The 17,256-nt window shown below is 49.2% G+C and overlaps 1 protein-coding gene across 1 annotated transcript in view; it reads left to right on the forward strand.

Annotated features, from left to right (window-relative positions):
* Nucleotides 1-8,942: 8,942 nt before the first annotated feature.
* Nucleotides 8,943-17,256, forward strand: part of LOC115089385 (cystine/glutamate transporter-like) — a 103,003-nt gene continuing 94,689 nt past the window's right edge. Inside the window, exons 1-2 of the mRNA XM_029597478.1 lie at nucleotides 8,943-8,982; nucleotides 16,550-16,759. Of these exons, the coding sequence (XP_029453338.1) occupies nucleotides 8,943-8,982; nucleotides 16,550-16,759 (250 nt within the window). The remainder of the gene's footprint in view (nucleotides 8,983-16,549; nucleotides 16,760-17,256) is intronic.

Consider the following 17,256-nt stretch of genomic DNA (forward strand, 5'->3'; position numbering starts at 1 on the left):
CCTCCAAGGCCGCTCCGAAATCGGAGCGGCCTCGGAGGGAACTTTCCTTTGCCTTCCCCTCCCTTCCCCTACCTAACCCACCCGCCCGGCCCTGTCTAAACCCCCCCCTTACCTTTGTCGGGGGATTTACGCCTCCCGGAGGGAGGCGTAAATCCCCGCGCGCCAGCAGGCCTCTTGCGCGCCGGGCCGCGACTTGGGGGCGGGTACGGAGGGCGCGGCCACGCCCCGGACCGCCCCGGGCCGTAGCCACGCCCCCGTACCCGCCCCCAAAACGCTGCCGACACGCCCCCGAAATGCCGCGACGACCGGGCCCGCCCCCCGACACGCCCCCCTCGGAGAACCCCGGGACTTACGCGAGTCCCGGGGCTCTGCGCGCGCCTGTAGGCTTATGTAAAATAGGCTTACCGGCGGGCAGGGCCCTGCTCGCCTAAATCCGCCCAAAACCGGGCGGATTTAGGCGAGCAGGGCTCTTAAAATCCGCCCCATTGTGAAGATTTAGGCCTAGATTCTCTAAGGTCTGCGACCTTAGAGAATCCAGCGGTAATGGGAGGCGGGGGCGGTCCTGCGATAGCTGGCAATGATCGCACCTCCGCGGTGCGATCGCTGCCTGCTTTCGTGCCAAATAACTACACCATAAAAGGTGTAGTTATTCAGTGCGAAACTGGCGGCAATAAGGAATCTTAGCTTTCACCACCAGCGATGAGTCCGCAGCGTCGGCCCCAGTGCCACCTCAACTCCTCTTGCGGGGTCGACTCCGCCCCAAGCTAGCTATCGCACGCGGAAAAGGACTTTTCGCGTGTGATAGCATTAGAGAATGATCCCCTTTAGTGTTCATGTAGATTACCATTTAAATCAAAGAAAAATAATGCCATTATAGACATTAGCAAGGTAAAAGTGGGGATATTTTTTCACCATGCCTGGACATTCTATTTTGCGACAAGTGATTTTTCAGATTGTAAATGTTCTTTCATCATTTCTCCTAATAAAACAGACTATTCAATAAATGTAAAAATGTACATTTACAATTTTAAATTTCCCTTGTTCTATGTATTAGGACATTATTCTTAGAACTTTATAGCAACTGAAGATATGTATAGTTTAGTGTGTAATACTTGTTAGTATACTTGTTATTTTTACTATTAGTAAAAATCTATCTATTATCTGTTCTAGGGTATCTGATTTTAATTGTATTTTTCTATTGGATAGATAGCTCTAACTATGTAATTTTACATTTATTTGTAATATAAAATGAAGCAGTAATTCTAGTTGTGCCAGCACCATGACAAATATAGGCCTGGATTTATCAAAATGCACTAAATATCGCATGCGATATGAAAAGGGGTGTGTTTTATGGTAAAGGCGCACTTTGCGTTAAATAGACTATCTTAGTGCTTCGCATAGGTATTACCTCAGAATGCGATAACTTTTTTGCACTTTCGGTAAGTACCACAATTGTTGCAATTCCTACCTACAACCACTGGGGGAGGGGGGGGTGTGGAGAGAGGGAGAGCAAGAGCCTAGCTATAAAGCCCTTATAGCACATATGTATTTATACCTCTATATGAGGCCCACCTAGTACCTCGAGGTGAGGTTTAGATAGTAGTGTAGGGGTTAGGGGCCGCTTTTACATGCAGAGTGAGACGTACGAACAGAACAGAACACTCTTGTGCAGATTTGATGACCTTCGGAGTGAGGAAACTCACACAAAGATGAGATTTGTACCAACATCAAGGAAGATCAAAGAAATACAAAGGTTGGAAAATTGATTGGTGAAGTTTTCTGTGCTATATCAGATGGGTCAGTTGTGGGGACAGGTGGTAATCTGTCCTTTTCTTCCAGCTCTACAGTCACCAGGGAAAGTGATCTATTTTACTGGAAAGATGGGGAAAAAAGAGGAGGTTTGATGGTATGCAATGTCATGAGCTGAAGACCTCTCTTAATATTTGCTTCCCCCTTGGCAGCTCCAATATTGAGATAAATAAATGACACCCTTGTTATATCCTGCAGGAGACAGTTATATCTGGGGTTTTCCTAGCGTGTAGCAGATGGACTCAGGACCAATGGGTATAGTGTACTCCTGTTAGCAGTTGGAGACAGATCAGATTTCAATCTGACGTCAGTCCCTAGTACATATACCCCTGCTGGAAGTGCAGCTCTCCAGTATTTTCCGTCTTCATAGCAGTTAGGGACTATCTGCACGCTCTCACAGCGTTAGAACCAAATTCAAAGAAGAAAATCCAAATTTAAAGAAGAACCCTACCTGAAGATGAGCCCCGCTCTCCTGCGGTGATACCCTCGGGTCCCTCCCCTGGTTAAGATTCCCGAGGTGATTTCCTTGGTCCCTCGGAGGTAAGCCTCGGTCCGGTGGCCGAATCACGGCGAGGACCTAGCCCCCGATCCTCGGGCGTGGCTGAGAGGCAGCGGGTGCACCCTCGAGCATGGCGGTGAAGGTATTTGCCCTCTCCCCTCGCAGCCGGAGACCACCCGGGATGAAACCAGGAAGCGCCAAAGACAAAGTAAGGTAGAAATCTTCTGCTTGAATCCAGTCTCCGAGGATCGAGGAGGAGCACAGATCACCGGCCGGGACCAGTGCCACCGGGTTGATCCGCCCTAGCAGGGCCAGGCCCTGGCTATTTCCGAGGGTCTACCCACGTGGAGACCCTCCGAGGGAGGTCTCCATATTGCCAGCATGCTCGTCGTCGCCATCTTGGCCCTATTCGCCGCGCCGTTCGCCATTCGAGAGCGCACAATTCGAGCTAGGCACAAAAACCACTTGTGCGCATAAACTTACGCGCGCATAAGTTGCACGCACAGAGCCGGGCGCATATCTACGGCTGAACGCACAGCTGCGTGCACAACTACACGCTCATCTGAAGTGCACCAGAGCGCATAAGAGTTTACGCACCGACAGCCATGGCACCTCCAGAAACAGGCATAAAGGCTCAAGGCCTCTGCCCAGCAAGCCGCATCAGAGCCGCACAAAGCGAGGAGGCGGACGCCCTATGCATGCAGTGCGAAGAGGCCCTGGGAGACCCAGTCCAGGGCCGAGTTCTAGCTCCTCAGGGGGTACCCCGGACCTAACCAGGGGGACCTCCCCACAGACGGGGACCCCCAAGGAACCAGTGCCCCTCAGCTTTGACCCAGCGTCAATCTCATGGGTGGAGTTCTTTAAGGGGATTCACGCCTTTGTTCAAATGCAAACTGAACCTCAGGCTGACCAGCCACATGCTCCACAGGAGGATCCTCATGCCCCAGGACCTTCAAGACCTAGGCACAGGCTTCTACCTAGAAGCCCTACCTATGGGGACTCGGACATCTCTGAGGAGGAAGCCGAACCCTTAGAAGAGGGGGCGCTCCCCCCAGGGACAGAGCCTCACCGAACCATGAGACGCTTCTTCACAAAGGACGAGCTCCCGAACCTGGTCAACCAATGCCTGACGGAGCTCACTATCCCGGGCCCAGGTTTTTCGGGGGAACCTAAACCGAACCCCCTGCTGGAGGGTCTTAGACAGACTTCTTGCCATTTCCCTCTGTTGCAAGCAGCACAGCAGCTGATTGACCTGGAATGGAATGCTCCGAAGTCCACATTCAAGGGGGGATGAGCTTTGACAGCCCTGTACCCCCTGGACCTGGCAACCAAAGATCTGCTTGCATGCCCTAGAGTTGATGCCATGGTCTGCGTGGTCTCCAAGCGCACTACCATCCCAGTGGACAGAGGAGCTGTGCTCAAGGATGCACATGACCGGCGGCTGGAGTCCATCCTCAAACAGTCATTTGATGTAGCCGCTATATCTCTACAAATTGTGGCCTGCTGCACTGTGGTGACACGTGCCTGCTTATCACAAACCAGGAACAATACCCCTGGAGAAGACATGGAACCAGCAGTATCATTCCTCGCGGATGCTGCCTCCAACCTAGTACGCACCGCGGCCAGAGGAGTGTCCTCTGCTGTGGCGGCCAGGAGGCAACTCTGGCTCCGAAGCTGGTCGGCATACGCATCTTCCAAAACGCGCCTCACGAGGATGCCCTTCAAAGGATCCCTCCTGTTCGGCAGCGAACTAAAGAAACTGGCTGACAAATGGGGGCGAGTCCCCATTGCCGTGCCTACCGGAGGATAAGACAAAGAGAAACCAGCGACCCTTCCCCAGGTCCTCCAGGGGCAGAAGTTCACAGCGCTTCAATCCTTACAGAAGCAACTATCAAGCCCCCCCCCCCCCGCCCTACGGGCAGGAACCAGCCCTTTCGGACCAAGCACAACAAGAGGGGAACCAGCTCGGGTACAGGCCCCAGCCGCACCCCACAATGAGATTCAGCCGACCCATCCAAGGGAAGAAGCCATAGGGGGCAGACTAGCCCTATTCTACCGCAGATGGGTCGAGATAACTTCGGACAAGTGGGTCCTAGCCATCATTCGGGAGGGGTACTACCTGGATTTCCTACGAATCCCTCCGGACAAGTTCATGGAGTCCCCCTGCCACAACCTCTCCAAGAGGGCGGCAGTGGAAGCTACACTGTCCAGGCTACTGACCCTCGAGGCCATAACCCCAGTGCCTCCACAAGAAATAAGTACTGGGCATTATTCCATTTATTTTATCATCCCCAAGAAAGAGGGAACATTCAGGCCCATCCTGGACCTCAAATCGGTCAACCGCCACCTGAGGATTCCCCGCTTCCGCATGGAAACCCTAAGATCCGTAATAAGAGTGATACAATCGGGAGAATTTCTCACATCCCTGGAGCTTTCGGAGGCCTACCTACACATCCCAATTCATCGGGAACACCAGCGTTACCTACGCTTCAAAGTCCTGAACCGTCACTACCAGTTCCGGGCACTACTCTTCGGGTTAGCCACAGCACCCCGGACGTTCACCAAGGTAATAGTAGTGGTGGCGACAACACTGAGGAAGGAAGGAATCCTTGTTCACCCTTACCTGGACGACTGGCTGATCAGGGCAAAGTCACCGGAGAAAAGCCACCAAGCAACAGGCAGAGTCATAACTCTACTGGAGAGCCTAGGATGGGTGGTCAACACAAACAAAAGCTCCCTACAGCCCTCACAGTCGCTGGAATACCTAGGAGTCCGATTCAACACCAAAGAGGACAAGGTCAGCCTGACCCCCACAAGGAGATCCAAATTGTGGAACCGGCTGCAAACCTTGCTGAACTATCCTTGTCCCACAACATGGGACTACCTACAAGTCCTCGGGCTGATGGCATCCACCCTGGAAGTTGTGCCATGGGCACGAGGCCCCTACAGCGCTCCCTCCTATCACGGTGGAGCCCATGGTCCCAGAACTACACCGTACATCTATCACTCCCGGGCAGAGTTCGGACCCAACTACGGTGGTGGTTGCAGGCCAGCCACATGAGCCGGTGATCAAGACTATCCTCCCCAACCTGGACCCTACTCACCACAAATGCCAGTCTATGAGGATGGGGAGCACACTGCGAGGAGTTAACCGCCCAAGGGCAGTGGAACGCAGAAGAGGCGGGATGGAACATCAACTGCCTAGAAGCACAGGCAGTCAGACTAGCCTATCTGCGGTTCGCTCACAGACTCAGAAACAAAGTGGTCAGAGTAATGTCGGACAACGCCACGACAGTGGCCTACATCAACCGGCAGGGGGGGAACCAGGAGCCAACGGGTGTCCCTAGAAATAGACCCCTGATGGCATGGGCGGAAGCAAACCTCCAGGAGATCTCCGCCATCCACATCGCCGGGAAAGACAACATCACGGCAGACTTCCTCAGCAGGGAAAGTCTAGACCCAGGAGAATGGAGGCTGTCGTCTGCAGCCTTCCAATTGATAGTGAATCGGTGGGGGATACCGGATATGGACCTTCTGGCAAACAGATCCAATGCCCAAGTATCCAGATACTTCAGCCGCAGGCAGGAACCGCAGTCCTAAAGGATCGATGCCCTGGTACAGACCGGGCCACTGGGGACTCTACTAACCGCCTGCCCGCCATGACCCCTATTGGGCGCGATCATTCACAAGATACAACTACACAAGGGACTAGTTCTTCTGGTGGCTCCAGATTGGCCAAGAAGACCCTAGTACGCAGACATGAGAAGACTGCTGGCAGGGAACCCTCTTCCCCTGCCCCCACACAGGGACCTGCTACAACAAGGTCTGATCTTCCACGAGGACCCAGCTCAATTCTCTTTTACGGTCTGGCAATTGAGAGGGCCCGCCTGAGAAAGAGCAGACACTCGGGGACGGTAATCGACACTCTCCTCCGAATACGCAAGTTCTCCACATCGTTAATGTACATAAGGATCTGGAGAGTATTTGAAGCATGGTGCGAAGACCACAACATCAAGCCATGCTCATTTAAAGTTCCCGTGATCCTGGAATTCTTACAGAATGGACTACAGAAGGGTCTGTCCCTCAACTCCATCAAGGTACCAAGTGGCTGCATTGACATGCTACGGCTCCAAGAGCGAGGGCGACATCATAGCTTCTCACCCGGACGTGTCACGCTTCCTGAAAGGAGTCAAACACATTCGCCCACCACTAAGGTGGCCGGTACCTCTGTGGAATCTCAATCTCGTTTTGGACTTCCTAGCGGGAACCGCCTTCAGACCTCTCCGAGGCCTGTCCCTCCGCCTGTTAACCTTAAAGACGGTGTTCTTGCTGACAGTGTGTTCAGCCCTCCGCATCTTGGAACTACAAGCACTGTCCTGCCGTGAACTGTTCCTCAGGCTCACCCCGGGGTCCATCCAACTACACACGGTTCCCCCCTTCCTCCCCAAAGTGGTCTCACACTTCCACCTCAACCAGACCATCTCGCTACCAACGACGGATGGCTTGAAGAATTTGGAAGAAGCCTAAGGTCTACATCACCTCAACATTGGCAGACTCCTATCCAGATACCTGGAAATGTCAGAACCTGTACGAAGAACGGACCACCTTTTCGTCCTTCACAGCAGAAAGAGACAAGAGGAAGCGGCCTCGCGGGCAACCATCGCCCGCTGGATCAAGGAAGTCATCAAGGCGGCCTACGTAGAAGCTGGCAAACCACCACCTCTACAAGTCAAGGCCCATTCTACCAGAGCCCAGGCAGTATCCTGGGCAGAAACTAGAATGCTGTCACCTGCTGAGATCTGCAGGGTGGCTATAAGGTCCTCCATCCATACTTTCTCCAGATTCTACCGTCTGGACGTTCAGGCTCGGGAGGACACGGCATTCACAAGGGCAATACTAAGTGGGTCACGGGCAGCCTCCCACCCGGTTCGGGAGTAGCTTTTATACATCCCATTGGTCCTGAGTCCATCTGCTACATGCTAGGAAATGGAGAAATTACTTACCTGATAATTTCGTTTTCCTTAGTGTAGACAGATGGATTCAGCATCCCACCCTTGGCTGCCGTCATGCATGGTTTTCAAATAATTCAAGGGTAAGCCATGTTTTCATTTACCTAGGGCATCCACCCTGCCGGGTGTCGATGCTTTCCGGTTGAGTACACTGGCAGTCTCCCAACTATAGTCAATCAACCAGTTCAAGTTAATCATGTTAATCATGTTTGAACGTTTAACCAAGTTATGAAGTTATTCAAGTTAACCAAATTATTAAGTTAATCAATCAGTCAGTCACACATATATCCACAATGCTTTTCGAGGAAAATACTGAAGAGCTGCACTTCCTGCAGAGATATATGTACTAGGGGCTGACGTCAGATTGAAATCTGATCCGTCTCCAACTGCTAACAGGAGTACACTATACCCATTTGTCCTGAGTCCATCTGTCTACACTAAGGAAAACTAAATTATCAGGTAAGTAATTTCTCCATTTCAGCTGAGGATGGGAAGCACCACATGCAGCTGTGACCCTGCAGCTGGGGAAGGTGCTGTCTGCTGAGCTGCCAGGGCTTAGGACATACAGGTGGCAGAGTGTCCTATGTGGACTCTGCAGGCATGGGACTGGCTCTGGCCTGGAATCGGTGAGTGTCGGGAGAAGTGCTGCAGGGAGTAGAGAGGCAGGAGCAGTACCAGAAAAATGAGGAAGTGATCCAAGCTTGTGGCGGAGGAATCCTAAATTAAGAGGTGAGCTGAGCCTGCCAATAAAGGGAAGCTTAATGTGCTGCAGAGGAATGAAGGGTAGGGAACAGTGAAGAGAGGACTGATCCAAACCTGCAGAGGAAGGGAGATGGCTAAGGAGAGATACGAAGGAATCTGCTGGGGAGTGGAGGGAGAGGAACACAGCAGGTTGGGGCAATGGAGAGCAGAGCAGGCTAAGGGGGGATGTTGGGAGCGGAGCAGGTAGAGGGATATTAATCACCCTGCCTCCAAATATAAAATATAAAGTCAAAATATGATCATAGAAGGGGGGAATTAAAAAAGTGCAAGGGAAGTAAGTTGTGGGAGGTTTCAGGGGAAGAGGATAAGATGAAAATGGAGAGATAGAGAATGTGAGAGAAAAGGGGAGGTTGAGAGAGAGTGGGGAGGGGGACTGTGGAGTGGATGGACTGTGGGGAAGGTGGGGGGGTAGACTAGTGGGGATGAGCTGGGGTTGAGATGCAGACTGACTGGTGGGGCTTTGAGTGCTTCCTTAGCTTTTATTTTGGTTACATGAGTCTTCCCCATATCCACATTACCTGCTCCTCTCTGGACATTTAGGATTTGATTTTAAAGTGCTTTAGGCACATAAAACCCTGATTTATGCTCACAGATGACACTTTGAAAATTAACCGGAGGGTTCTACAGGTGAAAGTACATATATAACACTTATTAGATGGGGACTTTTACCTGCCTTTGAGCTAGGCATTCTGGGGCAGGACTTTGGGTGGAGAAAGGAGTTACATGCATTCTTTTGAGTTGTGAAAGTCTGCATATAAAGCTACATGCAGAAGGTTATACCTGTCCTGCTCAGAGCAGGGCGTAACTTTCTGCATGTGTGTCTACATGCATACCGAGATCGCCCAGATATTTTCAAAGCAGACATGCACACAAGTCCTGCTCTGAAAATTGAGGCTAAAGTCTGTGAGTAAAAAGTACCCCCCAGACTTCAGCCCTGTGCAGGCCGACAGAAAATTACTCTCATAAATGCAGGTTGATCAGGCACACACACGCTGTATTTTGTTTTGCCTTTTTTCATTGGGGAGGGGCGTGGACTGTAATTTGTGGTGAGTTCAGTGCCCCCAATCATTTTTAAAAGTTAGCTCCTATATTTCAGTTTATTCAGTCTCATTATATAAATTCAAATAATTCTCCTTTCTTCTTTATAATTGTTTCTTTAGGTGCTACTGACACCTTTCAATTCCCAGTTTTCTTAAAGTGCCAGTAATCCTTAGTTTATTACTTGATTAATCACTTTTCAATAGGAAATTAAAAGTGGTTTACAGAAGCTAAAAATACACAGTAGCCATTATAACAGCATACTAAACAAAACAGCATAACTTAAAGCAAAAAAATAACAATAATTAAAATACACTTAAAGGTTTTGAAAGCACTAAATGCTTGCCTAAAAAGCCAAGCTTTAACTTCTTTCCGAAATCTTAAGTAAATATTCTCTTGTCTAAGTTCTAAAGGAAGAACTTTCCAGAGGGATGGGTTCAGATAACTAAAACCTGTATGCTGAGTAATCTCTGATTGCAGATGGAGGACGAACAGCACGAAATGTTTGAGCAACGCAATTGATCTCAAATTATATTTTGTGTGCTCCGTGTTTATAGCTGCTCTGTTAATTGGTCTCCTGGACATCATCTGTATTAGGAGCAATAAAGCACTGGCAATGAGGAATTGGTCAGAGAGATATCAACTGGAGCAAGACGAAATGCAGAATAATCTTGTGGGTTTTTTTGTCATTATCTGTCAGATCGCTTATATGGGAATGGTGTGTTGGCCCATCTCCTTTGTGAAGAAACAGGGAAGACTTTTATGATTTTTCATACTTGTGCCTTTCTCTGTCTCATGAGCTAAAATCATTTCTATTTATTAAGTAAAGTTCTGTAGTATTAGGTAATCATCCTAGAATTAAAGTGTATCGCGATGTTTATCTTTTTAGCTTTAGTCTGTTATTTAAGTGGCTGGGGGCTCTCATCCTCCCAGTTACCTTGGCCCTAACCTTAGTGTCATCTTTGATGCCTGACTTTCCTTATCTACACACATAAGAACATAAGAACATAAGAAATTGCCATGCTGGGTCAGACCAAGGGTCCATCAAGCCCAGCATCCTGTTTCCAACAGAGGCCAAACCAGGCCACAAGAACCTGGCAATTACCCAAACACCTAGAAGATCCCATGCTACTGATGCAATTAATAGCAGTGACTATTCCCTAAGTAAACTTGATTAATAGCAGTTAATGGACTTCTCTTCCAAGAACTTATCCAAACCTTTTTTGAACCCAGCTACACTAACTGCACTAACCACATCCTCTGGCAACAAATTCCAGAGATTTATTGTGCGTTGAGTGAAAAAGAATTTTCTCCGATTAGTCTTAAATGTGCTACTTGCTAACTTCATGGAATGCCCCCTAGTCCTTCTATTATTCGAAAGTGTAAATAACCGAGTCACATCTACTCGTTCAAGACCTCTCATGATCTTAAAGACCTCTATGATATCCCCCCTCAGCCGTCTCTTCTCCAAGCTGAACAGCCCTAACCTCTTCAGCCTTTCCTCATAGGGGAGCTGTTCCATCCCCTTTATCATTTTGGTTGCCCTTCTCTGTACCTTCTCCATTCCCAAATATCTTTAAAGCATGCCTTTTCTTCCTCTGTAATATCTCTAAAAACTGTGGCTTCTTTTCCCAGCTTATTGCCAAAACGCTCATCCATGCTTATCATCTCTTAATGCTCACACTACTGCCACTTGCTCTTCGTGGCCCTCCCACACCACTGCGATTATTTCAAAATGTGTCTCCACAACTTATCTTCCTTCAGCGTCGTCATGACCACGTAACCCTTCTTCTCAAGTCTACACCTTGGCTCTCCATCCACTTCAGCAAACAATTCAGGCTTCTCTTATTCGCCTGCAAATGCATTCACTCTGCAGCTTCTCATTATCGATGTTCTTTCCCCCTACACCCGTACTCGTGAATTTGGTTCATCGGGCAAATCGTTCCTTTTATGCCCTGCTCTGCAGCCAACTCCCAGCTCTGCACTTCCTACCTTGCTGTTCCGTATGCCTGGAATAGACTTACTGAGTTGATGCATCTTGCTCCCTCACTATCCATATTCAAATCCAGTATAAAAGCTCAGTTTTTTTTAGGCTGCTTTTAAATCCAAACCCTTTCTCTATAATAAATGATTTCCCATGTATATTTGTCTTGACTAGATGGCAAGCTCCTTGGAGCAGAGACTTTCTGTTATGTAGTGATCCCATGGGATCTTCATTAGAGATTCTGGCCACTGGTTTGGAGTAAGCAGTGTGGATCAGAGGAATATGTCATTTTTCAAGAGCCACCCCCCCCCCCACCCCACACACACACACACTGGAGTTTGCTGCAAGTAATTTCCTGCCTGCATATTAGCAGGTGACCCCCTAAGTTCAGAGTGGCATTTCTGATTTGGAGTTGTTTGTTTCATGGCTTGCCCTCTTGATTCAGTATTATTTGAAAGGGTAAATAATTGTCCATTATTTATCTGATCCACCCCACTCATGATTTTATCATATCCCCGCTCAGCTGTTATTCTGTATACACAACTTATACCTTGTATGTTTTTCTTTGTTACACTGCCATTCAATGACCTGTGGTTGTATTCATTAACTTAGTTACGTTGCAGGGACATGTAATCTTTGATCTAATAGGTCATAAGAGCTACATTATGCTTGATCTGATCCTTCTGAGTTGACATTTCCTGTTTTACATTTCCATACTCAGAACTGAGATGCACCACAGAAGCTGAAGCAGAGTTGAGCCAAGAGCAGGCCAGCTCCATTGGCAGACTTCCTCTCCCTTCCCCTGTTCCTGCAGCAGGAGTAGTGCCAGGACCAAGACTCCTTTAACCTACTTCCTCCTGCAGACATCATCAGGGGGCACAAACCAGCCCCTAAGAAGACCGCCGTACTACGTTGCTGCTGCAGATGTCTTGGGGAAGCTGAAGCAGGCGTGAGCCAAGAACAGGCCAGCTCTATCAGCAGGTTCCCTCCACTTTCCCATGTCCACAGCACCAGAGAGACAGACCCCATTGCTTTTGATATTTTTATTTGCTGTCATTAATTTTACTGACATTTAGCAACCCCAAAGATGGCCTATTCTCCACATATTGTTCTTAGCAGTACCATTGCTATTGGCAAGGCTGATCCTCTTCCAGTCAACTAGCATGATTTTGACTTTTTTTTTTTCTATTGGGAATACTTTGGACTATGCAATGCAGGTTCTCCCCCAGAATATAAAAATGCTATTAATGGTAGCCTCTCTGTATTGAGACTGACTGGTACACTTGCCTTGCTGCGGGCACGCTGGCACCATCTGTCTCACTAGTTTGTGACTCTGCCCTCTTCCCATACTCCGTTCCAGATATCTGTTCCCCCTTTAGGATATAATTTAAAAATATGTGTATTTAATTTAGCTCATGCCTTTTCATTGTTAGTTCAAGGTGAGTTACATTCAGGTATAGTAAATATTTTCCCTGTCCCCAGAAGGCTTACAGTCTAAGGGGCTTATTTGCTAAAGGTTTGTATTTCTATGGGAACATGCATAGTAAATAGGGTCCTAAATTTGTACCTGAGGCAACAGTGGGCAAAGTGACTTGCCCCCAAAAATCACAAGGAGTCAATAGGATTATGAACCCTGGTTTATCTGGTTCTCGGCCCGCTGCTCTAGCCACTGGGCTACTCCTCCATTCTGAGGATTGTCCTGGCTTAGGATTGAACCATTGAGTTATAAACAAAATATTCAGGTATCTTTCTAAATTAATTTACAAGGGCAAAAACTACTCACACTTACTTTATCTTCTGGTACAAATTTTGTTTCAGGATTCTCTAGTGAATATCGTCTGGAGAGAACAGAGAGAATGTTGCTCCGAATTGTATGCATATCTCCAGAGGACACTGCAGTTAGGAACTAGGAGAGGGGATGGTCACCGGTACAGAGCACAAACATTTTACCAACTTCAGTTTAAGGAATCTTTGGGCTCAAAGCAACTCCAGTTTTGGAAGCTGCATCACCACCTCTCTCCCAACTCTCTCTCTCTCTCTATTACAAACAGGCCGATTTAATAAGCTCTGCGGGAGAGTCAGCGCTCCAAGGCGAGCGCCCGCTCTCCCGGCGCACGCCCAGGCACCTCTCCTGGGCGTGCGATTCAGTATTTAAATTAGAGCCCGTGCTAATAAGGAGGTGCTAGGGACACTAGCACGTCCCTAGCACCGCCTTATTGGAGGAAGCGGCGGCTGTCAGCGGGTCTGACAAACGACGCATAATTTTACAAGCATCTGTTGTGATCCTGCCCACGAGGAGCGCGGGCAGGCGCCCTTACCTTCGCGGCCAGTCGGGCTGCTGACACCTTTCCCTCTGCGGCAGTCGTGCCGCTGTTTTCCGGCTCCTCCCCGGCTGCCCCTTGCTCTGCGCGGCAGGGCCGACCCGCCACAAGCTCTCCCTCGCGGTCGGGACCTCCGCTGCCGTTCCTGCCTTCCCCGACCTGTTGCAGCCGCTCCTGGGGTTCTCAGCCGGCAGGGAAGCCGTCCCTGCCGGTGCCTGCAGCCCTCCTTCTCTTTCTGCCTGACTTCTTCGCAGCATGGAGCCGCTTCAGCAGCCTGCCTTCCTCCAGCCTCCTGGCAGGGCTGCTCGTCTTGCTTCCTTCGGGCCTTCCACGTGGCCGAGGACGCCATCAGTGGATCCTGCTCTTTCTCTTCCAGTTTCCTAGCGCGCGGGTGCGCGCCTCTCTCTCCTGTTCTTCAAGGGCCAGCCAGGTGTGGCCCCCTGCTGACCCCTCCCTGGGCGTTGTCCTCTTCAGCCCTACTTAAAGGCTCAGCATCCTTTCCAGCTTTTAGAGATGTGAATCGTGTGATCGATCGTCTTAATGATCGATTTCGGCTGGGAGGGGGAGGGAATCGGATCGTTGCCGTTTGGGTTTTTTAAATATCGTGAAAATCGTGAAAATCGAAAACCGGCACACTAAAACATCCCTAAAACCCACCCCGACCCTTTAAAATAAATCCCCCACCCTCTCGAACCCCCCCAAAATGCCTTAAATTACCTGTGGTCCAGAGGAAGGGTCCCGCTGTGATCTTCCACTCTCGGTCCTCCGGTGCTTGTAGAAATGGCGCCGGCGCTACCTTTGGTTTTTCCGTACGGAAAAACGATTCGCGGCAGGAGATCGCTCTCGGACCCCCACTGGACCCCCAAGGACTTTTGGCCAGCTTGGGGGGGCCTCCTGACCCCACAAGACTTGCCAAAAGTCCAGCGGGGGTCCGGAACGACCTCCTGCAGTCAAATCATGTTGTCTACGGCCGGCGCCATTTGCGCAAAATGGCGGCGCAAAATGGCGCCGGCCGTAGACAACACAATTCGACTGCAGGAGGTCGTTCCGGACCCCCGCTGGACTTTTGGCAAGTCTTGTGGGGGTCAGGAGGCCCCCCCAAGCTGGCCAAAAGTCCCTGGGGGTCCAGCGGGGGTCCGGGAGCGATCTCCTGCCGCGAATCGTTTTTCCATACGGAAAAACCAAAGGTAGCGCCGGCGCCATTTCTACAAGCACCGGAGGTCCGAGAGTGGAAGATCACAGCGGGACCCTTCCTCTGGACCCCAGGTAATTTAAGGCATTTTGGGGGGGGTTCGGGAGGGAGGGGGATTTATTTTAAAGGGTCGGGGTGGGTTTTAGGGTTTTTTTAGTGTGCCGGTTTTCCCGCCCTCCCCTTTCCCCTCCCCCTTCCCCCGATTTACGATTTTTTGACGATAAATCGGGGGAATTGTTATTGTATCGCGGCTCTAACTATTTTTGACGATTTAAAATATATCGGACGATATTTTAAATCGTCAAAAAACAATTCACATCCCTACCAGCTTTGCCTTCGCAAGGAGTTAGACACTCCTGGGATCCTGCTGTCCTTCACTCCAGGAGTCGTCTTTGTTCCAGCTCTTCTTCAAGGTCCTGTGTTTCCTGTTCTTCGTTGGAGCTCCTCATCTTGTCCTGATGTCCACGTTCCAGGCCAGATGACCGCCTGATGTTCCTGATCCACTCCTAAGGTCTGTCTCCTGATCCTGCGGCAGGTCCGAAAGGGCTTGGAACGGTCGAAGGACAGTTCATAATGCCACCATTGCGTTGTTGGTCTTCCGAAGCGTGCAGGTCTGGAGGAGGGTCAGTATCTCCAGTCATCTGTCTTCAGTCCAGCCTCGCTCCTGTCCAGCTCATGCTCTGGCATGCCTCGGCTACCGCGGCACCTCTTCAGAGTTCCTCTGGGGTCAAGCCATGGCCCAAGAACACACATCTCCTGGTAAGCGGACCGCTCTCCTAGTGCTCCGTAACAGCATCAGTTGTCGAACCTGCTGACAGCCATGGGTTCGGAAAATTGAGCGTCCGTTTTCCAACCCGTGGGCAGATTTTTTTTTTTTTTTTTAGTTTTTGTTTTGTTTTTTTTTAATTTTTGGGGCCTCCAACTTAATATTGTTATGATATTAAATTGGAGGGTATACAGAAAAGCAGTTTTTTCTGCTTTTCTGTACACTTGCCTGGTGCCGTCTGAAATTAACACCTGCTTTGGGCAGGCATTAATTTCTGAGAGTAAAATTTACTTTCTGTATTTCGGGTGACTAACTAATAGGCTCATCAACACGCATTTGCATGTGATGAGCGCTATAAGCTTTGGGAGGGTTAGCCGCGCGTTTTCCACGTGCTATTACTCCTTACTGTATAAGGGGTAATAAAAGCGCAACAAAAACGCGAGGCCAAAGGGGAGCTAAATGGTGCCCTCAGCCGTTCTGTATCGGCCTGCCAGAAAGTTATAATTATATCCTTCACCTTCACCTGGCAACAGAAAAGAAACTTCATCTCCCACCTGGCTTTTCCTATCTCTTTCAGCCATTGCTCCCCCCATAACATTTTGTGGAAATAAAATAAACATTTCCTCCTTCCCCTTTCAGCTCTTTTACTTGCTAAGCAGGGAACATTTTAGAATCTTGCTCTTCCGTTCCTGCTGCGGGACCGCTTTTCCACGCCCTCTCCTCTGCCACTCCAGAAGTGACATAGGGTCGGAAGGTATATCTCATCACCACTCTGTCAGGCCAGCAGGAATGGAGGGACCCAGCTTAATGTCATTAATTGCTATAACCTTAACCTGGCACTGCTACTGCAAATTCAAATCAATGAGATGTAAAGCAAACAAGCCAGAGGGGTTTGTGATAAAAACAAGGAAATATATCCTGGTTTGGCACAGGGGTAAATAGAAATAGAAATGTTTATGTATGCATATGTATGTAGGACCTCGGCACCAAAACATGAACGCTTCTTTCCCTTCTGACACGTTCCATCTCTCTTAAAGAGGAAAGAAATAGTTACTTTCCTATATCGTACATGTACAAGGTCTCTATCAGCCAGTTTATTTTCCCATGGGGAAGGGAAATAGTTGAAATCTTAATACACTGTTGACTAGGACCTTTCTGTTCTGAACCAGCAGACAAGAGGATGGCTCGGCAGCTCAAGAAGGATGGGGAGACTGTTTTCCTCAGGAAGAAATTTACACTGCTGAGAGCCATCTCCATGATCATTAGCACCATGGTGGGGAGCGGCATCTTCATCTCTCCCAAGGGAGTGCTTCAGAACACCGGCAGTGTGGGTCTCTCTTTAGTCGTCTGGCTGGCCTGTGGATTTCTCTCCATGTTAGGTGAGTTTCTCTTTTCTAGTGTAAAATCACATAAAGTAAAATAAATGGCGGCTGTGTGTTTTTTTGTTTTGTTTTTTTTAAGAAGTACAAGCAGAATGATTACTGTTAAAGATGACTGGTTCGGCCTGTTATCTCTCAAACCCCGGGATTCATCATTATGCTATAAATATAGCGGAATGATGAGTCGCAAAAAAAAAAAAGGGGGGGGGAGCGATAGTGTGCACCCGGCCACATCCATATGGCACGCATTATTGCCCCCCGTACCGCCAATGGGAAAGGTGGTGATATTTCTGGTGTTAAAAAAAAAAATTATCGCCCGCAGTGATACCGGAATCAAAATGTTTCTAACCCCTCCCCTTTCCCCCATTTAAATTACGTCGCCACAATGCGGTTGTCATCGCATTTTAACGAATGCCCCTGAAAGCTTCTTCCGCGTTGGAAACCTAATTCATTTCCACAAATTCAGCCCGCATGACCTTTAATACGTCGTTGCTGCC

Source organism: Rhinatrema bivittatum, chromosome 4, assembly GCF_901001135.1.
Source record: "Rhinatrema bivittatum chromosome 4, aRhiBiv1.1, whole genome shotgun sequence".
Taxonomy (NCBI): Eukaryota; Metazoa; Chordata; class Amphibia; order Gymnophiona; family Rhinatrematidae; genus Rhinatrema; species Rhinatrema bivittatum.